The 26197-nt window shown below is 48.2% G+C and overlaps 11 protein-coding genes across 11 annotated transcripts; 2 read left to right on the top strand and 9 right to left on the bottom strand.

Annotated features, from left to right (window-relative positions):
- Positions 1-1019: 1019 nt before the first annotated feature.
- Positions 1020-2285, bottom strand: MCYG_06922 (methylated-DNA-protein-cysteine methyltransferase; the record flags this gene model as incomplete). The annotated part of the gene is made up of 1 exon (XM_002844912.1): positions 1020-2285. The coding sequence occupies one exon, from the start codon at positions 2283-2285 to the stop codon at positions 1020-1022; it is 1266 nt and encodes a 421-aa protein (XP_002844958.1).
- A 714-nt stretch (positions 2286-2999) lies between these two features.
- On the bottom strand, positions 3000-4180 carry MCYG_06921 (60S ribosomal protein L2; the record flags this gene model as incomplete). The annotated part of the gene is made up of 4 exons (XM_002844911.1): positions 3000-3166; positions 3223-3308; positions 3378-3869; positions 4026-4180. 4 exons carry the CDS (start codon positions 4072-4074, stop codon positions 3029-3031), a joined length of 765 nt encoding a protein of 254 aa, XP_002844957.1.
- A 977-nt stretch (positions 4181-5157) lies between these two features.
- MCYG_06920 (conserved hypothetical protein) lies at positions 5158-7315 on the top strand (the record flags this gene model as incomplete). Its single annotated transcript, XM_002844910.1, has 5 exons — positions 5158-5406; positions 5541-5710; positions 5794-5962; positions 6017-6385; positions 6446-7315. The coding sequence occupies 5 exons, from the start codon at positions 5209-5211 to the stop codon at positions 7313-7315; spliced, it is 1776 nt and encodes a 591-aa protein (XP_002844956.1).
- A 501-nt stretch (positions 7316-7816) lies between these two features.
- MCYG_06919 (conserved hypothetical protein) lies at positions 7817-8346 on the bottom strand (the record flags this gene model as incomplete). The annotated part of the gene is made up of 2 exons (XM_002844909.1): positions 7817-7972; positions 8047-8346. 2 exons carry the CDS (start codon positions 8344-8346, stop codon positions 7817-7819), a joined length of 456 nt encoding a protein of 151 aa, XP_002844955.1.
- Positions 8347-8610: 264 nt separating this feature from the next.
- MCYG_06918 (adenosine kinase) lies at positions 8611-10086 on the top strand (the record flags this gene model as incomplete). Its single annotated transcript, XM_002844908.1, has 7 exons — positions 8611-8662; positions 8719-8734; positions 8809-8962; positions 9040-9381; positions 9451-9788; positions 9855-9968; positions 10053-10086. 7 exons carry the CDS (start codon positions 8611-8613, stop codon positions 10084-10086), a joined length of 1050 nt encoding a protein of 349 aa, XP_002844954.1.
- Positions 10087-10960: 874 nt separating this feature from the next.
- On the bottom strand, positions 10961-13399 carry MCYG_06917 (conserved hypothetical protein; the record flags this gene model as incomplete). Its single annotated transcript, XM_002844907.1, has 1 exon — positions 10961-13399. One exon carries the CDS (start codon positions 13397-13399, stop codon positions 10961-10963), a length of 2439 nt encoding a protein of 812 aa, XP_002844953.1.
- A 490-nt stretch (positions 13400-13889) lies between these two features.
- MCYG_06916 (acyl-CoA dehydrogenase family protein) lies at positions 13890-15431 on the bottom strand (the record flags this gene model as incomplete). The annotated part of the gene is made up of 4 exons (XM_002844906.1): positions 13890-14699; positions 14765-14977; positions 15043-15288; positions 15342-15431. 4 exons carry the CDS (start codon positions 15429-15431, stop codon positions 13890-13892), a joined length of 1359 nt encoding a protein of 452 aa, XP_002844952.1.
- A 787-nt stretch (positions 15432-16218) lies between these two features.
- Positions 16219-16981, bottom strand: MCYG_06915 (imidazoleglycerol phosphate dehydratase; the record flags this gene model as incomplete). The annotated part of the gene is made up of 2 exons (XM_002844905.1): positions 16219-16625; positions 16696-16981. 2 exons carry the CDS (start codon positions 16979-16981, stop codon positions 16219-16221), a joined length of 693 nt encoding a protein of 230 aa, XP_002844951.1.
- Positions 16982-17584: 603 nt separating this feature from the next.
- On the bottom strand, positions 17585-18097 carry MCYG_06914 (Spo12 family protein; the record flags this gene model as incomplete). Its single annotated transcript, XM_002844904.1, has 3 exons — positions 17585-17681; positions 17766-17855; positions 17922-18097. 3 exons carry the CDS (start codon positions 18095-18097, stop codon positions 17585-17587), a joined length of 363 nt encoding a protein of 120 aa, XP_002844950.1.
- A 783-nt stretch (positions 18098-18880) lies between these two features.
- Positions 18881-21604, bottom strand: MCYG_06913 (Sad1/UNC domain-containing protein; the record flags this gene model as incomplete). Its single annotated transcript, XM_002844903.1, has 2 exons — positions 18881-21375; positions 21409-21604. 2 exons carry the CDS (start codon positions 21602-21604, stop codon positions 18881-18883), a joined length of 2691 nt encoding a protein of 896 aa, XP_002844949.1.
- A 2323-nt stretch (positions 21605-23927) lies between these two features.
- MCYG_06912 (serine/threonine-protein kinase ksp1) lies at positions 23928-25892 on the bottom strand (the record flags this gene model as incomplete). The annotated part of the gene is made up of 2 exons (XM_002844902.1): positions 23928-25505; positions 25527-25892. The coding sequence occupies 2 exons, from the start codon at positions 25890-25892 to the stop codon at positions 23928-23930; spliced, it is 1944 nt and encodes a 647-aa protein (XP_002844948.1).
- Between the last annotated feature and the right edge of the window lie 305 nt (positions 25893-26197).

Here is a 26197-nt window from a genome sequence, read left to right as displayed (position 1 = left end):
AAGAAGAAGAAGAAGCAGAAAAAGAGAAGTGCGTAATGAGAGAAGAATATAAGTGGAAACGAAAGTCAAACCAGAGCCTGCTGTCTCACCCAAGAAGAAGAAGAGGAAGACGAAGAAGAAGAAAACTGGAGAGCAAGCAAGTTGCGGGAGCGAATGATGCCTGCTTTTTTTTCTTTTCTTCTTTCCCCTGGCGAAAGTGGCGATGTTGGAGGAGAAGAAAAGGGCGGGCGAGTTAAAGTGGACCGGCACTCGAACTATCTTCTTCTTCGTCTTCTTTTATATAAGGAAGATCGGGTCTTCGTTTTTACATTAAGGAGATATAATCTGGCTTCGATGGCTGCGACTACATATATAAGAAGGTCAAGTTAACATTTCTTACGCTCGCTTCCACCAAACCACCAACCAACCACGCGAATCCCCCAGTCAAGGATGGAGACGTTGACCTACAGAGTACATCGTGTATATGCATGTCCAAGGATGATAATTATATAACTGTAGCGGGATGCAGCCAGGGGTCGCTGGTGGTTGGCGGACGACGCCCGCTGGATGAAACAGGAGAACCTCCAGGATGCAACTAACCGCCCGCCTTGTCTTGTCTTTTGATATACTCTGGATCCCGCTTTAAGATGGGCTCGATGGGTTGGCTGGATGGCTGTCTATCTCCAAGGCCAAGTTCTAGTCCTACGCTTGATCTGGTCTGGCTCGAGATGGATCGCCTATGGCTGTGGCTCTCTCTCGACAAGGGGGAGGGCCAGACGGCCGTTGGAGATACCGAACAGTCGAAGCTGGAGGTCTGTTACTTCTTGTTCATGGGTCATTATTCTTTCTATTGATTATTCTTATGCTGATGTATCGCTCATTAATACACTCCAGTGAAGCTGCTATAACGAAGAGAGGGAAAACTGAACAACCGAACCAAACCGAGAGAGACACGTTAACCATTTCCATACCCATTCCCCATATAACCCAGTCCCAACTCCATTCCCCCAATTTTCGCAGAGAAAACAAGAGTTGACACTTCACGACCTGGCACAGTAGTCTAAACTACTGTGGTCCTGTTGGAGAAGCACCTGGCTGTCCAGCCAGTCCGGGTCATCCGGAAGTAACGGCGGCCACGAGCAGGCCAGACCACCGTACGAATCAAAGAGTAAAGGTGAGTCGGTTGGCGAGAGTGACTGCTGTGAATACATAGAGGGAACAGAGGTCGGGCTTGGGGTAGGGTGGCTGAAGGTATCAGGCGAGCTCTGTCCGGTATTGTTGCTATTGCTAGTGGCAGTGAGAGGGTTCATGAAGGAGAAGTCGATCGGTTCGGCCATGTACTGGGCAAAATTGAGATTTGACGTCGAATTGGGGTCGAGAGGGAGCAAAGAGTTGATGTTATTGAGGGAATTGGGGTCAAATGAGTGTGAAGTCGTTGTCTGCGGCATACACAGGCCGCCAGCGGAGGATGATGATGGTATGGTAGCCGATGTGGCTGCGGCAGAGGTAGGAGTGGTGGTCGGCGGGTCAGCATAATTTATCTGCTGCTGCTGCTGCTGCTGCTGTTGTTGTTGGTGGTGATGATGATGATGATGCTGTGGTCTTGGATCTGAAGCTGCGGCTAACATGAGATCGAATTCGTTCCAGTTGATTGTACCCATGGCCTGCGGATCACTATATCCTTGCCCTATTATCTGATCTATGTCACAGTCGCCAAGAGACGACTGAACCGGGGGGTTCGATGATATACTGTCCGATATAGGTTTCTTCAGGCCTACCATGGCGGCGAGATGCGGTGGCGGCCAGCTGATCCTCGCATTGATACCGCTGGGGACCATGACCTTGCCCAGCGACTTCCTCTCCATCAGTTCCCTTGCAAACTTGCCCGGCGTGACGCCGACGACCTTCTTGAAGACCCGGTGGAAGTGACTGGGCGTCAGGCCGGCCTCTCCAGAGAGATCGGACAGGGTAGGCCGCTGCTTCTCCCCACCGGCCAGCGCGGCCAGCGTCATGGTCTCGCACGCCCGCTGTGCCAGCCGGATATGCGGATCCGTGGGCGCACGCACGTCTTCGGGCTTACACCGCTTGCAGGGACGGTATCCGGCCTTCTCGGCCTGGAGGGGAGTGTCATAGAACTCGACATTGGCACGGCGGGCAAGACGGGCAGGGCAACGCGGTCGGCAATAGATCTTGGTCGTCCGGACGCCGTACACGAAACCCGTGGCAGAGGCATCCCGGGTGACGATTGCGCGCCATCGAGCAGTGGTTGAGGCATATGCCGTCTTGTTATCCGGATCCGTAGCCATGGTTGGGATGTCTCTTGATGGACGACTGATCGGGAAAGGGGGGGGAGGGGGGGAAGAGAACGGCGGTAAGGTTGATATAGGGCGGACTTGGCTTTTGGGGAGAGGGATCGAGATATTGGAAGGGGTGTTTTTTTTTTCTATAAGGACAGTCTTGTGTCTATATCCATCACTCTGTTCTCTCTTTGCCTTCTTTTCTTGCTTTTCTCGTCTTCTCGTATTTCCTCCTTACCAACTACGAAGCGGTCAAATTCAGAGCAGCCAACGAGAGAGAAAAAATAAAAACGAACAGGACGAGCGATTCCCGGGTTTCTTTTCGCCTTTCCCTCCCCTTATGTGCGGAGCCTGCAAGATGTTATATAGCTCTTCGCTCTTTCGGGCGCGAGTTGATGGAAGAGAGCAGAGGGCAAGGGCGCGGTCCCGTGATTGGCCAGTTTGGGAGCAAGACGGGGACGCTAGACCGCTCTTGGACTAGACCTTACCACGTGATGTTTTAAAACACGTGATGATGTCATGGTCACATGATGCCAAGCCGAAGTATGGGCAAGCCGAATCGGGAAGGAACAAGAAGCTGGATAGACGAAGGCGAAGACGTAGATGTAGGTGCAGGTGCAGGTAGATATACGGATATAGGATAAAGAGATATGGGTACAGTCTACTGGTACAGAGTGAATCATGAAGTAGAAGTTTTATTTTATTCTCCCGTACATCATTATGAAAAAAAGACCCACGCCAACCCATTAAATCTAGTCCTTGGTCTTTTGGGTACCGCGCAGCAAACCGGTTCGGCGGGCAGCAATAAGACCGGCTTTTTGACCCTGTACGGCATATCGGGAGATGGTCGAGGCTTTACCAATGTGTTGATGGTTACCACCACCGTGGGGCTGGATGATGTCAGTACATTACATGCATAAATCTGGCCGCTCGGGGAGCCACTTACATGGTCGACTGGGTTCATGGCAACACCACGAGTCTTGGGCCATGAGTTGCGCTTGGCGGCAAACTTGTGCTTAGCACGAGAAGCCTCTGTAAACCAGGGTTAGTCATGACCTCCCTTCACATATAAACATACACGAGTAAACGGGGGTAACGCACTGAGGAGAGGCTTGTCTGTACGGCCACCACCGGCAACGATTCCAACCATTCCTCTGACTTTGCTCTTGACGACCTTCTTGGCTCCGCTGGGCATCTTGATACGGGTCTTTCCCTCCTCGGGGTTGTGCCCAATGACAGTAACGTAGTTACCGGACGTCCTGCCGAGCGCACCTCTGTCGCCGACCTTCTCCTCCACGTTCGTCACAACGGTACCCTCAGGCACGGATCCGAGAGGAAGGATGTTGCCGATGTTAAGGGAGGCGTGCTTTCCAGCATAGATGAACTGGCCGGTGTACATACCCTCGTTGGCAATGAACGTCTCGGTGACCTCCTGGTACTTGTATGGGTGACGGAAGGAAACCTGGGCCAAGGGAGCACCTCGACCGGAGTCGTGGATGATGTTCTTCACGACACCGCGCGTGTAGCCATGGCGTTCAGCGTAGTCGAGGGTTCTGAATTGGGCAGGGGCCTTGTTGAGACGGGTGCGAGCCGCTACACATATCGTATTAGCAATTCATCTTTCTCTGATCCTTTTTCTCATCGTTTTTCTTCGTCTTTATAATTCGCTTCCTCCTCCCTCCCCGTCGAATTCGTCGTTGTTGCTTCGAAGGCAAAAATAAAAGAAAGGGATGCTGAAGGTCAACGTACTGAATATAGATCCACGACCCTTCCTCTGATTGCGGATCACGCGACCCATGATTACTGCAGTGAAACTGTTAGTTAGATGTCTTTTCGGTGCCCCGTCATGCGCCCCTGGCTTCAAGAGAGTGTGGTCGTACCTTTCGCGAAGATGTCGGCTTGGTCGAGGAAAAAGTTGAAGTTCGTGATGCAAAAAATATCGAAGTTGTGTGGTTGCTTCAGTGTGGGAGTCGCTAAGCTAGCCGCGTTTGGTAGGCTGACTAAACTTGCTTATTAAGCTTCAACGTTCAAACTTTCAAACTTCAACTTCAAACTTCGACTCAACGTCGACGACAAGCACGGAGAAGACGAAAAGACGAAAAGACGATGCTATGAAGGAGCCTGCCATATACTGCCCACAGCATGCGACTACATATCAACGGCTAGAGTGACGCCGGTGCCTGAATAGAACCATATGCAGGGCAGAGGATGACGTTGACAGCTTCTATTCAATAAGCCATACTTCTTCTCTCGAGGTAGAGGTACGCTGCTCGACGACTCATCTTTTCATACACTTAGCCTCTGGAGGCTCTATTTCGACTGTATATATGCCCATAATCCTATATATCAGTGTGTAAAGCTATCTTTCTAGTCAATATCCTTCTTGGGTAAAACTATGACATCTACTTTGGGTGAATTTATGACTACGTGATTCTTTCTGGCTAGGATTTACCACTATTGGCTAGTATCTTGCAATCTTGGTCTACAGTGAATATAACCATGGACGTGAATAGAACTATCGAGTGAATGGTTGGAATTCAAGCTTGACTTATTCACTGAATAGGACGTGTTGCTTTTTATACATATATAGTTGGAAGATCAACCCCCTATTTTTTTACTACAGGCAAAGAGTTCTTCTGCGCCCTCTTTGGCCTTTACTACGGTCTATGCTACAAGGAACATATCTACTCTTCCCTTACATCTACATGTCACGCAGCAATTCTACTCTTTTGCAGACTTGCTTTACGCCCTAAACGAGCGCTGTCAGCTGAAGCTTTTTTTGCTTACGAACTAGCTGCCTGGCGGTTTATCTTATCTCTCTCCAGAAAATACGTGCTACCCTCCATAATCCTTCTTATTGAACGAAAAACGCCAACATCATCCTGTCATCTGCAACTCCGCAAGAACCTCGATTCTGCGCGCGCAATTCAACATGACGGATTCCGATTCCTCCTCGTCCTTGTCCTCTATCGTCTCGACGGCTGACGAGTCCATCGCAGAATCCGTCAACCGCAGCGCTGGAATCACCAAATATTTCAAAAAGGCTGAGAAACCGGAGCGACCGCCATCTCCTAAACGGCTTCCGTCGCCTCCTCATGAATACGTTCTGGCCGATAATCCTAATATTGCAGTAAGTAATTTCTCCATCTCTTTTACTCTTTTTGCGCTGTACTCCATACATACATGTATATTTGAAGAGGCGACCATGACGCGCTCCTTATAGTGCTTTGACGCGAAAAACTAGCTAACACTTTTGCTCCCTAGTTCCTAGTGATGTTTCGCTCGAGATTCAGTGACGTCTTTCCCAAATCGCTTCCGCATTACGGCCCGCAGGATATAGAAAAAGGCGTTGTCGAACCCGCGCCGGGTGACCACGTCGAGCGTCTGCTATGTGCATTGCTTAGTCTGGTACTTAACAGGAAGAAAGATGTCGAGTACGACCCTTACACGCCCTTTTCTATTCCACCACGTTCAAACGTATCACACGAATATATTGAATGCGCATTGTCCAGGACAGTCTGCTAATACGAAACTTCTTCTTTTTATCTTTCTTTAGGAGAGGTCACTATCAACGCGCCCTCGAGGAAGCTATACAAACACATCAGTCGCAGTGGCCAAAGGCATGGCAGGGGAAAAGCCCCCTTGCGAATGGAGGAGGATTTATGACGATGACTCCAGAGGAAAGGGTAAGAGACAGACTTCTTTTTCACTCGGGGTCATTGATTAACCTCTTCCACTAGATCCAATTGCTCGCGACTCTGACAATTTGGGCCCTCTCCTCCTCTGAATCTGTGCAGGCGAAGCTCAAGGAATCCTATAAACAATCTAGGCACGATGGAGATAAGAATCAGCCGCTGTCCGTTCAACCGTGGGGGTCAGATACTCTCAAAAGGCGGTACTGGCTTATCGAAGGCCAAGATGATACACACTTTCGACTTTACAGAGAAAGCAATCCAGCCTTGAAGACGAACACATGGTGGAGCGTAGCTGGCTCAATACCAGAACTACGAGCTGTAGCCGAATCTCTAGCAACGGAGAAATCCCGTGCATCCCGGGAGTTAAGTCAGAAGATACTTAACAGTATCCCGCGATTTGAAAGCTCCGAAGAGGTAAGCGGCAGCCTGCAGAGCCTTCTCCAATTTTACTATCAAGTTCTAACCCGTGTTTAGAAACGCAAACGACGGGACTACCGCATTGCGCGGAAAGCTGCATTTGCCCGTCCCGAACCCGGCTTCTCTCTCTATGAAGGCCGAACTCGTGGGAAGCGAATCAAGTATACTTTCTCTGACGACGATGATTTTTCCTCTGGCGCCCTGCCGTCCAGAAGATCCACGCGCAATCAGTCACGCGCCTCGTCTCCAGAAAATGCCGGTCCTACTTTTACTGCATCTGGCCGCCAGGTCAAATCTAGACTAGGTGGCTTTTATGGCCAGTCTATTCTTGGCAAACGGCCCTTTGAAGCTACTGACGATGAGCCTTTGAACAACCCTGCTGGCAGGGAAGGAATGGAGAACGGCAGGTCTCGAAGAAGCAGACGTGAACATATAAATAATGGATGGGAAGACTCAACACCTATTGACGAAGATAATTCAGAAGGAGACGATGAGCATGAAGATGCTTCGAGCGGGAACGAGTGGGACGAAGATGCAGACCTTGCTGCTGACGATGAAGATGAAGACGAAGCGGGACTAAGCGACACAGACTCATTTACGGCAGACCTACACCTGGATAGAAACAGAAGCTTGATCGTTACGCTGAAGTATGGGAAAGGAAACGCAGCAAAAATGCCTCAACCCGACTTCGTTCAGGCAGAGCCGTTGAAACAAGAGCCGATTCACAACGGTAACCTCCCGACAGAAACTCCCACGAATGGCTACAGCATCGCTGTAACTGGCGAGTCAGCAAAGGAACCCCATATAACTGTCGAAATACCACCCAAGCCAGAATTGTCGAACAACAGCTCTCCTTTAAAGCAGACGTATACCCCAACCGCCGGCAAACAGGAGACCCAACCTCCTTTTTATAATGGAGTTATCTGATATGAAGCCATTGTACTACCTGCTTTAAGCCTTGTTTACTTTGATGACCTGGCAAACAGGAGGCATAGGAGGTTCACCCTGTTGTCCGCTATGGTTTGCTGGTTAGAGTTGTCATATCTTTCTATCTAGCAAAAAAGTAGAAGATACTAGCTGGCCGTTGCCTTTGCTATGTATTATCCACGCAATAATATCCGTATTTAAATATATATTATTTATAAGCCATCTAGAAGACTAAGGCGGGCTGTTCCAGCCAATATCTTATCTAATTGTGAAATTGTACTCTTCATGTGGATGATGGCTAATGCCTGATGTTACACTTGATCATTTGTGTTATATTCTATCTATACACAAAATATCCATTGACTTCACAACTCCATAAGGGTGTAAACACTAAATGTGGTATTATCAATGACTCCTAAAAACGCCCAACAACCGTGAATTCACTGCCAAAACCAAAAGGACGGACAGTCAACTGCTCCCAACAGACGCCTTGCATCACAGTCACAACTCCGACACCTTCCAGTTTGTCAATTTGAACCATAATTGGCGTAGAGTCAGGCCTGTTGCCCTTCCGCTAGCTCGGGCTCCACGGGTCCAGTGTCGCCATCCGGAGAGCGCAAGCGTCCATAATGTACCTTGTATAAGAGGTAGTATCATCTAACAAACCAGATAACTTGAATTAGACTCGGTTTTTTTCAACACTAGATCGAATGGTGTGTGTTTATATATACCTGGTCTCTTAGGGTAATCCAAGCAACGTGCTGCCAGCTAGTAGCTGTCCGGATACTGGCAAGATAGCTCTGATGGAATCGCAGGTCTGGTATTGGAGGTAGCGGTGCCCGTCTTGGCCTCTCCTGTTTAATTACTCTGTCTGGATCCACGATGCCTGTCGAAATGCTCGCAGCGTCCGAGTCGATGTCGTCAAGGCCATCGAGATGGTGTTCAGATGTCGGCGGGAAAACATGACTTTGGGAACCGTATATAGACGCAGCCTGGATATTGTCCGCTATTCGTGCAGATGCGTCTTCCATCGTGAGATACACAGCTTATTATATCAGCCTGTAGAAGCAAGGCTGCTGTCTTCTTGTCTCCTCTCGTCTTCTTCGGCGTAAATAAGTTGATGGTACAAAACTTGCATCGGAGTTTCTTTTGGCGTGTTTGACGTGTTTGCATTCCTCTTCAGCCTGCCCATAAACTTCTTCTTTCTCCCCCACCAAATTTATCTACTTTCATACACTCCGAAGAACAAATTCTCCGATAATCACGACAAACAACAGCTTCACTCTCTTCACACAATGGCTGCTGCTCAGGGATACCCGCTTCTCTGTCTGGAGAATCCCCTCTTGGGTTTGTCTGCCACTTAACCTTTCCTCTCAAGCTGTTGCTAACTTGTAATTTACTAGATATCCAGGGAGAGGGGTATGTGTATCTAGAAGGATTGAGCCCTCCTTTCGACCAATTCGTCCCTGTTAACCAGTATATCTTCTTACTAGAGACCAATCGACTCTAGATAAATATGAGGTCAAGGCAAACGATGCAATTCTCGCTGAAGAAAAGCACATGGGCCTCTATGAAGACTTAATGCAGAACCACAAGGCAAAGCTGATACCCGGCGGAGCTGCTCAGAACACTGCTCGTGGAGCTCAGGTATGGAAAGCCTCCAGTGTCCAGGAACAAGTAAGGCTTGTTTAAAGCGAATTATATGGCTGATTCTTTTATTATAGTATATGCTTCCCAAGGACTCCGTCCTCTACATCGGCTGTGTTGGTAAGGACAAGTATGCTGATATCCTCCGAGAGTCCTGTGCAAAGGCTGGTATCCGAGTCGAATACCGAGTAGATGATGTTCAGCCCACTGGTCGTTGCGGCGTCATCATTACAGGCCACAACCGATGCTTGGTGACCCATTTGGCTGCTGCCAATGAATACAAGCTCGACCATCTCAAGCTGCCCCAAATCTGGGACCTTGTCGAGAAGGCCCAGTTTTACTTCGTCGGTGGCTACCATTTGACTGTCTGTGTTCCAGCCATCCTTGCTCTTGCTGAAGAGGCCGCTGCGAAGAACAAGGTATGCCATGCCCGTCGAAGTCCTCCGGGACGGGTATATAAAAAGTCACGGAGCTAACCTGAGGCATAGACCTTCATCCTCTCACTCTCTGCCCCATTCATCCCAGCTTTTTTTAAGGATCAGCTTGCTTCAGTCCTCCCATACACCGACTTTATCGTCGGAAACGAGGCTGAGGCCCTCTCATTCGCTAAATCTCAGGACTGGAAGACCGAGGACATCGCTGAAATTGCCGAAAAAATGGCCAAGCTCCCAAAGACTAACAGCAAGCGTGCAAGAACTGTCATCATCACCCAAGGAACTGAGCCGACCATTTCAGCAGTCTCCAATGCATCTGGTGAAGTGACCGTCACTAAGACTCCTATCCGTAAGATCCTCAAGGAAGAAATCTGTGACACTAACGGAGCTGGGTGAGTTTTGATTCCATTTTCTGTCATAACTGATAAAGAGTAGTATAACTAATACTACGTTCAAAGTGATGCCTTTGCTGGCGGATTCTGCGCCGGTGTTGTTCAAGGGAAGGATGTTCCAGAGTGTGTCGAGATGGGACATTGGCTCGCCAACTTAAGCATCCGAGAATTGGGTCCATCGTAAGTTACTTTATACCTGTCAAGAGATGCTTGAGGGATAATATCAGACTTAATCGATCCTATACTAACCTAGTCGCAAAATAGTTACCCATTCCCACAACAAACCTACACCGAGTAGATTAATAACCCATTCGCATTCGCCTAGGCTCAACCCTGTGCACCGAATAAAGGGGTATCAGGTTTTCTTTACAATATTGTAATTTCATAACTGGGTATCACTAACTTGGATCAACTCCCTCCACATTGCTCCCGTCACAAGCAAACCGAACTATACCCACCGCCTTTCAACCCAATACCGATGACCACCTACATGACTTTAACAGCTACGAGATGGAACCTAACAACCAGGGCCCCTTTGGGGGTATAACCAGGCTTTGATGATAAGCTGAGGACATTTTTATAAGATTTATTATAAGAAAACGGTAGAATAAAATAGTTACAGGCACGTTTTCAACAACGAACGACAATATACATAAGATCAGTTGACTTCGTTAAGTGTTCTCTTGAGGCTGATCATAGGAATTAAAAGCAATTTTCGATCGAAACATGACAAGAAATATTTGAAAAGTAAAAGAGACGGAAAATTGAAGTGTTGTCCGGATGAAGATCGAGTACCACTAATGGAGGCGAGCAGGGGCTTCAGACCGTTTCCAGCTTCGAACCCCTTTTCGGGGTTTGTGTTGATTGCTCAAGAATGCAGCGTAGTCTTTATGGTGAAAATTAAAAGCCTAACCCTGCACGAAGCAGGTCACCTCGTAAATTCCCTTTGGGGGTACTTTCTGATTCAAATACCAACTAGCAATCATGCAAATTTGACCACGGGCTCCTTCATTGGAAGAGGGACGTCATGGAAACCAACAGCCATAGGTGGACGTTGTTCAATGTCCTCTTGATAACTAACCATGAGGTGTATAGGTAGTGCATTATAGGCCAAGCCTAGCAGAAAGAGTACTAAATGGGCTGCATAAAAAGCAAGCCAGGCCCTGAAACCGTCATCCTCCTTGCCCATTAGGTGGTGTTTGCTCGCCGATGGCTCCGGCATAGTTGCGGCTTCCCGGATACTGCATACTTCCAAGGTATGGAGATGAGGTGTACAGCTGAGGAAGTTGGGCCTGACTGTAGCTGGTACTGTACTCCGACGGTTGAACGCCGAAGAAGGATGTTCCATTAATATGGCTGGTGATATTACCGAGACGTGGTGTTTGCATGTATGATAAGCTACTCGAGAAGTCATCCACAGGAGTGGGGACAAAGGAGCTTGAGTGTGCAAAGGCAGACGAACCAAGTGAGCCAAGGAAAGGGGAAACAGTATTTCCACCCGCTGGCAGTATCTGAGGAGAAGCTGAAGGTATGGCTGTAGATGGGCGGCTTGTTGGAGACATAGCTTCGCCAGGTTGAGGTGCGAATGCAGTGTTCATTATGCTTGGAAGTGGTGGTCCCGGAGAATAGGACTGGACATGCGCTGGCCCTTGGGTTCCCGAGATGGTGCCTTCAAACCCTTGACGGACAATGCTCCGCCGGTGAGTCGAATCGAGCGAAGCATAGTATGATGGGTTATTATCGACATCTGCTAAGCTTTCAGCTGGTTCTGACTCGACCAGGTTATCGACCATTCGATGCATTGACACTGAACCCGATATAGACGCTCCATCCTCCAATGCACCCGAAGAAGGGGCTGGCTGTTGTATTTCATCCCGGTCAATGCTGGTGGAAGAAAGGGTGTGGCCATGTCTATGGGCTAGGTTGCGAGGGGTTGAAAATTGTGGGAGTCCCTCCTCTTTGTAAACGAATAATTTGGCATCCTCCTTGTCCACCATCACTATCGGAATCTTTTCATGTACTACGAGATCAAGACCGTCAATCACAAATTCGCGAATTCGAAATAACATATCCGTGTTGTTGGAAGTTGAAGTTTCTGTATGCAATCGCCTGGGTTTCGTTGCTCCAGGAGGCCCGTAACGTCTCATAGTACTCTCATATGCGAAAGGTTTGAACCCAAGGGTATTCTCATCTTCTTCAAGGAGGTATTCAACCTCAGGCAAGTTGGCAACATCGAAGGTGGAGGTGAGTAGGGTCAGCGCATTAGCATAACTCTTCCAGAGCTCTTTGATCTGTATGCATAACGGGCTATCTTTTGTTTCAGGGGCGGAAACCAAGACCGGGCTATTGACGAGCAACCAACTACTATAGTGACGCAAGGCTGGAAGGATCGAGTAGGCAACCGAAGTCACCTTGTCTGCAGAGCATTCAAGCTCAGCGAGGAAAACTTGAAGAAGGGTAAAGAAGAACTTCACGTTCAGCCTTCGTAGAAACACCTCGGCATTTACATCCTTTGCGTTGCTTTCAGAAGCGATATTGATAAGAGCACATTTTTCCAACAGGGGATGTTCAAGAACATTTTCTTTCAAATCAACCGTAACCTGGCGCATAATCTCATTTTCACGTTCCTCATGTTCAGGAGAATCTCCCTGGTAGCATTGGGCGTGGAGGTGTATGAAGGAGTTGACCAAAATTGTTTGAGGGTCGTTTGCGGTTGATTGTTCCCCTTTTTTCTTCAAAGCTAGAATCTTTTTGAATTCCTTGGTCAAGTTTTTGTGAGCGTTAGGATGAGGCTCTTGCGCTGAGAGCGCTCGATATAAGTAGTACACGGCATCTAAGTGCTCCTCTTCAGCAAGTGCAATAACAGCAAACTGATTGAATGGGTTGCCGGAGTTTGGATTCACCAACGAGGCCATCAGGTAATTTTTCGTTGCACGCTCCCAATTCTTCTTTGACTGATCCACCAGCTCGGTCTGATAGTAACGTCCGAGATCTCCAAGTCTGATAAGAGTAGCATGACACGACGAGAGCACTGCGCGTTTTAGCTGGGCATCCAACATTTCGGTAGAGCTCGGGAGTTCCTCCTTTTCAAATAGATATCCTTTCCGCCTTGCAACTTCTTCGAATTCAGGGATGTGATAGGCCTTAAAGTCCTCTAGGAGACGGTATATGTATTCTTCGTAAAATTCCTGACTCGACTTGATGAACTTTGAATAGCGATTTATAAGTTTGCGCTTCTCAACAGGCCGTTTTTTGCCCTTTTTCTCATCTTCCTGGATATTAGATAGCCATTTCCGGAACCGACCATTAATCTCCAAATGCGCATCCCAGAGACCGCCTTCGAGTTTCAGCGCATTCATCGGATTGCAGGCATCCACTCCGTCGAGTCTTCCCGCAGTTCCTCCATTCCTCGGACTCCTTATTCCTTCTCCAAAGATCTGGAAGATAGAAACCTGTCCTGAAACTCGAGTTTCAGCTAATAGACGCTCAACTTCAGCAAATGTTGGTTCTTTCTCCTTCAAAGCGCAAATCAGCTTCGTCTTGCATAGTTCAAACGTTTCCTCTGCGTTCATATGACCGGCTCCATTTTGAATCACAGATGCGGCCATCATTCGACCGCCTGGTTGGACAGAACAAGCGTAGCGGTGCCCCGGGCGCTCAAGAGTTACCCCAGGTCGTCGGACGTAGAATCCGGGTGTGTTAAACCGCGCAGTGCGTTATGGAAGACGACGGAGGGCGTAGTTGGTGGAGCAGCGTTGGTGATGGCGCCCATGGAGTTTTCTTCCAGCTAAATGTCCATCTGAAATCGCAAATTTCCCGGGCTCCTTGGACCACAGACCCGCCAGTCCGTGATACCAAATAGTGAAGGAGATAAAGATTTCCTTCGGCCTGGAAAATGCGATCACTTTTGGCGACATTTTCCGTTTAATTCTCATCACGTGATATGCACCTTTGGGGCGGAAATTCTACGAAGGAGTTGATAAAATAGTATTCTCGTGTATATATTATTGGTTCGTATAAATATAGGCAAAACGGAATTCCTATATATATGTGTGTATGTATGGTGGATATTGCTATATCATTCACCGTTGAATATGCCTCTTACAAACGTCCCTTGAGGGCACCAAATCCGTTGACATTGAGTAGCCGTTCGGCTTCAGCTCTCTGTGCCTTGACCTTAGCCATAGTGGAATCCTTCCTCTGCTTGTTCTCTCGCTTGCCCATTTGCTGGAGGTGAACCTCATCTGGGCCATCTGCAATTCTTAGAGTGCGGATGTTTGCCCACATATTGGCAAGCGGAGTATCTTGACACACTCCCATGGCGCCGTGAGCTTGGACAGCACGGTCAATAACAGCGAGGGCTACTTGTGGTGCAAGGACCTTAGCCTCAGCAATTTCCTTTAGAGCAGCCTTAGCGTCAGCGCCATCTATGCGAGCAGCAGCGTTCAGGACTATCAGACGAGCGGAGTCAATCTCGAGACGTGATCTGGCAATCCATTCAAGGATGACACCATGAGAAGAGAGCGGAGTCCCGAACGGCTTCTTGTTCTCATCATTTGCACGCGCAATCATCCATTCAAGGGCTCGCTCAGCAGCGCCAATGGCACGCATGGCATGGTGGATACGTCCTGGTCCCAGGCGGCCCTGGATGATTTCGAAGCCACGACCTTCACCTAGAACAATGTTGGACACTGGTACGCGCACGTTCTTAAAAGAAACTTGTCCGTGGCCGTGGGGGGCATCATCAAATCCATAGACGTGGAGCATTCTGTGTATGGTGACGCCCGGGATCCCGGCAGGAACTAGAATCACCGACTGCTGCTTGTATGGATCTGGGTTGTTAGGATCCGTCTTGCCCATGACAAGGTACAGCTTGCACCGTGGGTCTCCGACACCGGATGACCACCATTTCTACAGATTAGTTAGTATCTGTAGATATACGGAGAACATTTTTGTAGACTTATTGTATAACGCACCTCTCCATTTAGAACATACTCATTGCCCTCACGACGAATGTTAAGTCGAATATTTGTAGCGTCGCTCGAGGCAATATCTGGCTCAGTCATCAAGAAACCAGAACGAATCTTTCCCTCCAGCAGAGGGTCTAGCCATTCTCTCTTCTGAGCCTCGTTTCCGTACTTGGCCAGAACTTCCATATTGCCGGTGTCAGGCGCAGCATTGTTTGTGGCCTGGACATATAATCTCCGTATTAGCTACTTTGAACTCATTCGAAGACCTGTCAATGGCTTCGTACCTCGCTGGCAACTCTGCTCTTCCCAAGTAGCTCTGCCATTAATCCGTATTCCACGTTGCTGAAGCCGGCGCCCTCCTTGAAATGATTCTTGGGCAAGAACATATTCCATAGACCAAGTTTCCTTGCTTTGGCCTTCAGATCTTCTATGATAGGAGGATGCTTGGTAAATCTGGCTTCGCCTTCGCCTAGCTGGGCCTGGAAGAGGGTGTCTGCCGGGATACATTCTTTCTCAACGAATTCTTCCACCTGAAAACCCACACAAGTTAGCCAGACGGGTTCTTGGTGGCACTGTCGAGTACTTGGAGGTTCCTCACGATGTCTAGTGTCTTTCTCGCGCGCTCGCTCACGAACGGTTGGATGACAGGGGGAATTCTGGTGGAGGCAGCCATTGTCGAGTAGTTCACAACACAACCTGGAGATCAAACGTAACTAGCTAATTGAGCGTGGGGTGATGAGTGTATCGTATTGCGACCTAAGCTAAAGAGTCCTTGGGAATGAGTATTATATAGGAGAAAAGCAAATAATGTTCATGGAGAACTACAGTGCAGGCTCGGTTCGGCAAGATATTCGTTCCCTCGTAAGTTAGGCGGAGTTACCGATAGAGTTTCTTCCACGAGCCGAGGCTCGAACAGAAACTTTGAGTAGCTGGTAGATTCTAATTGTTGACCTAAGGTTGTAAATAAGATGTTTGCAAAGGATTGCTGTATTCAAGAATATGATCTATTACGGTCTTCGTAGAGCCTCAGTAAATGATGCCTCCTTATGGTCTTGTTACATCCGCAGATAAAAAGGAGACCGGGGTAAAAGAGGTGTTACGTATAGATGGCAGCACTGAAGGTAAGACACCTGAGGAAGCAAAAAGTGCAAGTAACCGAAAAATGTTGGCTATCATCAAAAAGAGACGGGAGGAATAGCGCTGAAGGGCAAATCTCCTTCGGCGAAGCATTTGGTCGCATGTATCATAGCAGTCGCAGGCAGTTTGGGACAGCATATGTGAGATCACTTTGAGTTCCAGCACTAAGAGTACTCTGGTAACTCCTCATCCAAATACACACAGAGAGAGCCATCAGAATGCGCAGGTCATCTCTTTGCAACCTTGCATAGGAATATATGAACCGGATGCGCACATATCAAAAAAATGCAGATGGGAGCCATTTGCCGTCAAGTAAAAATCATCTATAAAACTCCCTTTGTACTGATAACCTCGCCTTCCTTCCCAGCAACCTTAGCGGTGGCATCTTTAATAGCTACCGCCAAAGCTTTAAAGGCAGCCTCGGCACGGTGATGGTCGTTTTCTCCCTTCAACACATCGACGTGCAGGGTGACACCTGCCGTATGTGCAAAGCTCTGGAGGCCGTGGGGAATCATCTGGGTAGTAAGGTTACCAATCTTTGCATCCTTGAAGTCAAAGACGCCAGCGAAGAAAGGGCGGGACGAGATATCGATGACTGCCCGCGCAAGTGCCTCATCTAGCGGAGCATAGGCGCTCCCAAATCTCTTGATTCCCTTTCGATCCCCCAAAGCCTTTGACAGGGCCTCTCCGAGGGCAAGGAATGTATCCTCGGTGGTGTGATGGTCGTCAACTACGGTGTAATACGGTCAGCGCGGAAAAAGAGTAGCCAACAACGATACCACTGGAAACAAGCTACTCACTGGCAAGATCACCAACGGTACGAATTCGTAGACTCCAACCACCATGTTTCGCCAATGCATGCAACATATGATCTAGGAATCCAACCCCAGTCCATATCCAGATGTGCTGTGAGGGGGAAAATTGGCATGCATGGTGCTCTTCTTTTTGATCGGGGACACTGGATGACTTGAAGGCTTTGTGGCTATCAGGCAGGACATCTAGCGGGCCTCCGTCTATACAGAGCGATACCTGGGCTTTGGTCTCCTTCGTGAACCTCTCCACATACGAGCTGCGTAGCTCTGCCATGACTCGTAAAATATATTGTATAGAAATGAAGCAACCAATTAACCGGGTGATAGGCTTGCGGAGCCTCCAGTATATGCCAAGCCGTCAACGGCCGCCTTATTTTTCTCCAACTAAATGATCGTGCCCTAGAAACTAGCGTTGCAAGGGGCGTTGCAGCTCCAGTTCTTCGCAGCCTGCTTTGCTCTGCTTCGACTTTTCCTTTCATGCGAGTTGCTCATCTTTCGGGAAACGTAACCACGTGATATAATGACTAATCTTCATAGCAAGCATTTGGCCGTTGGACAGTTATTAGCTGAAGATTCTTTGATATACACTCTAGAAGAGGGTTGTTTCTTATGCAGGAATAGGTATAAGATAGTACTGTGGTTGGGGATCAAAATCTCCTGCAGAACTGAAACTGAGGCGGAAACATATTGTTCTAAAGCAACGGGCAACTTACCCAAGGACAGAGCAATAGTAACATAAGCAGTAAAGAAAAGAAGACATAAAGGTACATTGAGAAATACTGATACAATGGAGTCGTTACGAGTCTGGTGGCGGTCATTAAAAGAAAGGAAAAGGGGAGTGAGCCCGGGTCATAGAAGTCAGACTGGTTCTCCCATCTCAAGCACCATCATCGTCAACAGCATTCTCACTGCTCATCTTGTCGTAAGATTTCTTCCCGAGGGCCTTGGCAAAGAGCATTTGTGGTTTACCAGCACTAGAAAGCAGCCAAAGTCAGAATTCGTCATTTAACTGGGGTATATAATGTGTAGTTCATTGCGGTCATTCTTGGTTGACTTACTTTTTGAACTTCTTGCCTTTTAGGTGGCTTAACTTCTTTGTGCAAGGGCTCATAATTCCATCTGATGGAGAGATAATATGACCAGATTGCCTGCTATGTATGTTAGCACGGTGCTAGAAAGCATCAAATCTCCGCTGGAAATATATGGATACATACTGTGAATCACCCTCTATCTTCTCTTTCAGCACTTGTCTATGGTATTCCATGGATTTCGTAGTAGCAGCCTTAAGGTCTGCTTCGGCCTCTTCGACTAGAGTACTCGACATGGGAAGGTGAGTGTTTGTTGGGCGGTCAGAGAGTGGCTGTTTAGAGGGGGAGCTGATGGATGCCATTATGCGATAACCTGGAAGTATGGCCTCTTGATATGTCTGCGAAGGGAGTACGGGTTTGAGCCGAAGGGATGGTATTTGTAAAGTGTGAGTTCTCCAGTATTCTGGAGAAGGGAAGGTTGTTTATCTCGGAAAATCTCTCCCTTTATATATCGTATTCGTCAGCGATTCTCATGTGTGATCTTCTTTGTTTACACACGCGGGAATTAGGAAAAGTTTTCTCCCCGTTCAAAGTAAAAAGGTAATATCAAATGACAACAGGGTAAGCCTCTGCGGTGTCTTTCGCATGGGACCTTGATCAACTTTGCATGGGTGGAGGCAAGCCGTGGGTAACATTACTACCTGACATTCTAGACATACCTTTTATTATTTCTTCTCTTCTTCTTGATAGTCCTGCGAGTAGTGTATTTATTTGTTCTAGATTTCACCCAATAACTGAGTATGCGATGGCAACGGGAAGAGAATTCATCCGCCTTTGGGAAGTTTTCATGTTGACACTTTGTCGGATAAGGTTGATAAGCGATAGTTTCCATAGCAACAACCATCGTTGCTGACTCATCACGAATATAACTCGTCACTAATTAGGGGCGATTGTAGGTATTGGGTATATAATCATATACGGTACTTAAATTATATGTGCTATATGGAACTATGTATACATGCTCTCTCCTTGACGGATAAAAAAAGTACGATATGGCCCTTCCAATGGTCGTAGATAAGAAAATGCCGTAAATGTCATAATAGTATAAAATGGTTTGAATCATCGATCGTTGCAAGTTTCAATAATTAGGAGAAAGAATGTCCTTCAGCCTGCCCATCATCCGATTCTGACTCGTGTTTTTCCGCTATATCCTTAGCAGCACGTTGCCTCAGGCGAAGGTCCGGATCGCTCAGAGACGCAATGCCACTGGTGGCGGAGGCAGCGAGACCTTCATGTGGCTCAAGAGAGAAGTGGTGCTTCCCAGATCTATCTGGCGTTGTGGTTCTAGATGTTGGTGTGGGTGGGGAGTATGCAAAGGTAGGATTCTCGACTTCATAATCTGTTTGCTCCGAGGGACTGCGGTGATGACGTGAGTGGCTTTGGTGGTGATGACGGACCGTCTCGTCTCTACTTAATATTGATGAGCCCATTCTGCTCATAGGCGGCGGGCTAGGGCTTGCGGAGGGTGCAGGTGAATCATAAGTAGGAGACGAAGAACGAAAGCTCCGAGTGCGGGTAACGATGTTTCGTGGGAATTCAAAGTATGGCGCCCCTGAGCTACGGGAAAATAGTACTAGGCCAAAACAAACGAGGACGAAGATGCTTTGTATCACGGCAACTCGTTTCTGAAACACGAGCTCGTCTGCAAGGACACCCAGTTGGGCAGCAACCGAAAATACTTCTCGATGATACTGTTGGCGTTGTTGTTCAAACTCTATAAAGACGGAATGCCAGAGATGGTCATATTGCTGGCGAAACTCCTTCAATTCCTGCAGCACGGTAGAGTTAAGATTTTCCAGGAATGCAGATGTTTTGGCAAGTTGGCGTTTTTCGACTTTATTAAAGGCATCGCGAAGGATGCGAGATTGCTCTTCTATATATAAAAGAGATAGCGTAGAATTTGATTCTAACATCTGGAGCCGTTTGTTAACTGATTTGAAGAAAGACTCCTGAGTAGATGGGTTAGGGGGTGGCGATGAAGGGGGTGGTGGGTTGGCTGCAGAGTTCATCCTAGTTGGCTCTGTATGCGAGCCATCTGCGGTGACAGCTGATCCTGTAGAACTGCGACGGGTTTCTTCTCTATCTGAAGCCGTCCATACCCGAGTTGAAGGGATGGAGCGTATCTGCTCTAGAGTATTGGCAGAGCTGATGGATCCGCTTGCAGGAGCAGCAGTATCGTCTCTCACATGGGTGGCTATAACGGGTTGTCTTTCCATACGAGCAGCTCGTTCTTGAATAGCACACATCTTACCAGACACCAGTCCAAGTAGGATGCTTTCTGTCTCGTTCCTTTCCACAAAACATCTGAGCTCTGTCAGTTCATGGTTGGATAGGTTGGATAGAGGAACCAACTGGGCGTCCACAGTCGACTCGGGGATAGAAACATTTTCATGCACAACTGCTTCAACTTGTTCCCGTTGTGGTTGCTGTTGTGGTTCTTCTAGCTGCGCATTTGCATCCTCCTCTTCATCTGCTCTTGTAGCTTCACCGTCATTCTTATATTCCTCCATCATAGTAGTACCATGCACCCGAACCAAGCTCACGGGGCAATAGAATTCATTCCCATAATGGGATAAGAACTCAATCTTCAGGTATCTGGCCCAGATAAGCGGGTTTTCCACAGCGAATGCCTGAACCTGTCGGGCATTAGCAGCTTCATAGGTTCCCAGAACGCGCCATTTATCCGCCTTGATCGGATATCGATCAGACACACTGACTCGGAAAGAGCGAAATATGGAGCTGAAAAATTCGTAATTTGCCAGTACTACCGTATCAACAAGGATGTCATCACATAATTCCATGATCAGGAATTTTTCCTTGGCCCTGCATTCACTCAGCATGTAGCTATCCTTATTCTCGTTCAGCACGGCTGAGGAGCCCGTGCATTGGGGATTTGTTTTCAAGACTGTTGCAGCGCAGTCGAAAGATGCATAGTTGAACCGTTCCTTACAAGTTGTTCCTGCATGTTTCCGACGACCAATCCCCTTTCGCGGAATATTCTCAGCATCCTGGCCGTCGAGCTCAAAGGCGGGCTGGGAGAGTTTCTTGCCCTGATCATCACCGCCTGTCGTAGTAGATCCCATATCGGGAGGTATTCCACTTTCTTTCCTGTCCCACGAAGCAACCCCCGACTCATCTGTTGAAAACCCCCCGAATTCAAGATCGATCTCTGACTCCTCGCCCAGGCCGTCAAGGGGATCATGCATCTGAGATGGTCGCGTAGGCCGTCTTCTCACTTGCCCGCCATGCTCACCGCTGCGCCCAGAGCCGGGTCTATGCCGCCGCATATGTTCAGCAGATTGCCCTGCTCGAGCCAGATTCTGATTCTTCCATTCCTCAAACGAGAGGAAATGGGAATTATCCAGCGGTGACTCTATATCAGCATCGTCTTCTTTCCCCTTGATACGTCCAGAATCACCACCACCCCCACCACCCTCCTCTGGCATAGAAGAACCAGTATATCCCGGCACCGTCACCGTCATTTCCCTGGCATCCAAATATATACCGGCAGAACCAATCGTAGCCGTCGTATCGACGCCGGTAGCATGCCGCATCGCCCCTCCAACAGCCCATCTCGTCTCTAAACAGATAGGATGACGTATGTACTCTGCACCTAAATCCCCCGTCATCCGCGCCTGGCAGACGGTATTCGACTTATCCACCGCCATCAACCGAGACTCAATGGGCGCGGTATGAGAGTCCGCAACTGTTTCCGCAGAACAAACCGTGAGAAAGGCCAGGAACGCAGACGTGATACGGTCCGTCCGCGGACGTTTACGCCAGAGTGGCGAAGGCCGATACCAATTCATGATGTGTGTACGTGCAAGGACAGCCCGCTCTTCTTTCCCTATGCTTCCTTATACTTTCTGTCGAACGTGTGTAAAGAGTGTATATAGTTTTCGGTTGTGTGTATGATTCACAGGTACCCGAGATAGCTATCTTTCCCTATGCCTTAAACACCGCCAGTTAGCCCGCGTAATGCATTATTACTTCATCGACCAAAAGGGGGTCCCACATACTTCATTATTATTATTATTTTTCACTCAACTGCATCGTGTTCGCCGTTCACTTGTCCGGCCCTCGAGTAGCAGGGGAATTCGATCCCACGTCCGAACATGGTAGTATCGCAAGACAGAAAAAAAATCCACCCCCCTGTCTAGCTAGCTCTCCTGATCATCCCAGGCCCAGGACATAAGGCGGATTTCCTTATCAGTGGTTCTTATTTGACGGATTTGTCCCTTGATAAGACACGCTGGCTTGAACTGTCGGTGTGAGAAAAGAAATATCTTGCATATCTGGCCTGTTGGTTTTGCGTTGGCTTGGTTGGGCGTGAAGTTATGTAAAATTAAGCTCTGTGAGCCGCGTTTATTATTAGCATCAGCCTTTTTTGGATATAAAGCTGTTACCATAGTAAGTGTTTTCTAGAAGATATATTTCCAGCTATGGAGATTATACTCTGTACACCTGAGTAGAGGGGCCAACTCGAAGGGCCACCTGTAGATGCATACATGTACATGGATAGCTCCAGTGTAAGTGCTACGTATGAAAAGCATAATATTCAACCACGGAAATGTTCTTTCATTTAATCAATTTTATCAACCTTCCCATCCATCCATCCATCCCAATCCCTTTCTTCTCCCCCCACGCCTCAAGCCAATGTAATCAAAACGAGAGAACAGGCCCCTTTCAAAATTCGCCAATTGAACGAGGAACGAAAACAAAACACCACCTTCACTTCCACCTACCAAACTCTCCTTCTTTCGAACAAGTCTAACAAGGCAAGACCAGTAAAAGCAAATGTAAAAGAGATAGTACATTTCCTTTCTTCTTCTTTTCCTTCCGAAAACCAATTTTTGTTTGTGTTTGACATGAGATAGGAAAAAAGAGCAGTATAGATGGGGATAAGGGAAAGTGATTTTTTTTTCATGTTGAAAGGGGTGAAAACATTAGATTAGCGGAGGTAGGAGGGAGAGAGTAGGTATGGAGAAATATAGATAAGAGGAGACACTCGATAAAAAAGACCAAGAGTAAAAAAGAACAATCTGGTAAAAAGTAAGATTTTTTTTCCATGGCTTGCTTCGTTCCTATAACGTAGCCGTAGTCGTTCCCTTCCACCTTTTTCTCCTCTGCGTTGGACATTGGCAGAGAAGAAAAAGGTGGCTGCCAGTACAAGTCGATGCAACTGACACGAAAACTTCGTCTTTTCCATCTCTCCCAGGTAGGCAGATGCTTGCTGCGGGGAGACCCAAAAGAAAATAAAACCATCGTGTCCCTCTCAAGATGAGAACTAGCGTAGCGTAGCGTTGCCTGAGTATGTGGAGTAATAATAATGATAATAATAAAAAAAGAGATAAAACAAGGAAATGAAAAAGTAGTAGCGATGTGGGTGTGTGGCAATGTGAAATGGCAATGTGGAATAGGAGGAGAGAGAATTATATATGAGCAAAAAAGGGAGACAAGGAGAACAAGAAGACAAGGAAAAAGCATGAATGATCTGCAGAAATGGAGAAGAGAAGTTTGTCAACAAACGCCGCAATTTGTGGTATCCCCCTTCGAATTCTTTCAATGTTCAACACCGCTTCGAAATGAAGCTAAGCTCCGTCAGGCCGACCCATATTCTGTTGGTAACAATAACAAGGCAAGTTATATAGTACAGGGTAATGTTTGGCGACGATGGCCCAAGTCAAGTCCGGATCAGTCCATCCTGATCTAGTCCGTAGATGAGGATAGATAGGTAGGTAGATCGGTGATCGCCGTAATGTTTCGGTCTTGCAACGCACGTTGAAGGGGGGTATTCGAGTTGAGGATAAAAAATATGAAAACGCAACCGCAGCGAGCCGATAGGGTGGTAGTAAACAGGTATAAGAAATGCAGACCGGACCGTTTGAGTTATAGATATATCGTTTAAGGTCGAAGATAGAAAAAAAAGCACGCTAAACTCCGATTGGATCCCAAAGAAACTGAAGTGAAACAGAATTGTAATATATTATCAGGCTGAAGAATTGGAGATCGTTGCGTCATCTTGAGAGGGGCGTCAGGTATATGAAGAAGTAAAAAAGGTATTTGCTTATCGTGAGATGGAAAAACGAAGGAAGATAGGGAAAGCGCTAGGCTTTTCGATATAGGATGGGACTACGGGTGTAGGTCCTGCCAACCGCCGACAAAGTCGAATTCGTCATCAATCACCGCCGGGGAATAGATGGGAAGCTGGGGGTAATGTTGGGCTCTCTTTGGTCTGATCGTCTGGTCTTTGTCGCGACGCCAATCCTTGCTCAGCATATAAGGTTGGATGGGTTGTTGCTGGTAATTGTGTCCTCGGCTGTCCTTCGACTGGAACTTCTTCTTGGTCCAGGTGCCGTGATCGTACTGTGGTTCCTTTCGCCAGCTGGGAGTCTTGGTCTTGGGGGTAGAGGCAGCACGAAGATCTTTTTCGGGCGAATGGTTCATGCGCTTCTTGCCCAGAGCAGCCCACTTGTCCATAATTGAGTTCTTAGACGGAGAGTATCGGGATGGCGGGACAGGAGTGTTGCTGCTCTCCCCAAGAATGCTTCGTGGCTTGGATGGCGTGGCTGGAGACACGGCCTTCTTCTTATTCTTCTCGTCCTTGACGATTGGAATTGGCCGGACGTTAAGCACGGAAGATGGATCCTCAATTTCAGAAAGGCCAAGGCCAGTGACATCAGCGGTATTGCTCTCCTTGCTCCAAGTTCGGGAGTTCTGGGCCTGGCGGCTGCGCAGGCGGGCTTCCTCGAGTTCAGACTCCTCCTCATCCCAAAGATCGCTCCAGCTCTTAGACACTTGATCGGAGCTACCCTTTCCAAAGACCAGAGACATGGCCGAAAATGGGCGAGTCGCAGTAGTAGGGAGAGACTCACTGATAGGAGCTGGGCGGGGGGCTTTGCGGAAGGTAGACTGGCGGATCTTCATCGATTTGAACGAGGCACCCAAATTTGAATCCAGAGTAGAACCGATCGATGGGGAGACAGCGTGCGTAGAGTACCAGGAGGCACCATCCACTTCTGAGGCAGGGAAGAGATCCTCGCTGTAGCTCTCGGTATCCGGGATAACCGAGAGACGACGAGCATCCTGCTGAGGGGAGATCTGAAGAGCCTTTGCCCAAGGGAAAGAGTCTCCCTGGTTGACCTGCGGAGTCTGAATGGATGGGGTGCGAAGAGGTTCACGGTAGGCACTGGCAGCAACGACGTCACGGTCTTCGGTGCAAAACTCATCGAGAGACTCATCATCTGTGGTGAAGGTGACGGCACGCACGATGGACTCTCTCATGCCGGCAAGTGATCTCCTCTCGGGGTCCAGAGCAAGAGAGTGTCTGAGCACCTCAAAGGTATCCTGGGACATGTTTGGGAAGATGTCGAAGAGCGACTGTCGGTCACGAGAGTAGTCGGCGAAGAGGATGTCGGATTCAGTGGGAGTGACGAAGGGGTTCTTCGCGAAGAGGATGTTCAAGAGGCAGATGCCGATGGACCAGATGTCGGCTTTGGCAGGCGAGTATCCAGCCGCAGTAGGCTCGTACTGTTCCGGAGCCATGTATCGGTCACTTCCTACACAAGCCTCAAAGGACCAAGGGCTGCTGGTTGCCAGGCCAAAGTCGCCGAGCTTCATGGAGCCATCCTGACAGAGGAAGATGTTCTCTGGTTTGATGTCTCGATGGTAGAGCCCCTTAGAATGCATGAACTCAACGCCGTCGATGAGCTCTAGCATGAATTCCCGTACGTGTTCAGTCTCGAGCGGCCCACGATTAGTCCGGATGGCTTCGTACAAATCACCCATGGAGCAGTATTCGAGAACCAAGAAGACGTGTGATTGGGTCTCGAAGGAGCTCACAAGGTTGACCAAGTTTGGGTGTTGTCCAAGCTTCATGTGGCACTGCATCTCCTCCGAACGGTCATCGACAGATAAGGGAGAGGTGGAATCCGCAGAAGAGGGCTTGGTCAGACACTTGATGGCCACCTGCTCTCCAGTGAAGGTGTCTTTGGCGAGAAAGACCATTCCAAAGGAGCCATGGTTAAGCGGAGCAACTGTCTGGAAACGTCCATCGAGGAGTTTCCCTTGGATAAACTTGTCCCGCAAGCAATCCATGATGGATAATTGGACTTTTGTGGAGACGGGAAAAAGGCCGTTGGTAGGTGGAGCTGCAAGGGAAGCTGGCCCGGTAACCGGCAAGGGAGCAACGGAGAGAAGGAAAAAAGAAGGGAAATCAAAAAAACAAGAGTGGTGTCGTCGATCAGGCTGTCATATAAGAGATTTGGAAAAGAGACGTAAAAAAAAAAGGAGTAAGAGAACAAAAGGAAACAGATTCGCCGTCCGCGGTTGGGAAGTGGATTGCACAAGGCACCTCCGTAATGCTGGAAAGAAGGAAAAAAAGGGAAGGTAATGATCGTTAT

This window comes from Microsporum canis, genomic scaffold, assembly GCF_000151145.1.
Source record: "Microsporum canis CBS 113480 supercont1.6 genomic scaffold, whole genome shotgun sequence".
Lineage (NCBI taxonomy): Eukaryota > Fungi > Ascomycota > Eurotiomycetes > Onygenales > Arthrodermataceae > Microsporum > Microsporum canis.
This window is presented reverse-complemented; position numbering and strand designations above follow the sequence as displayed.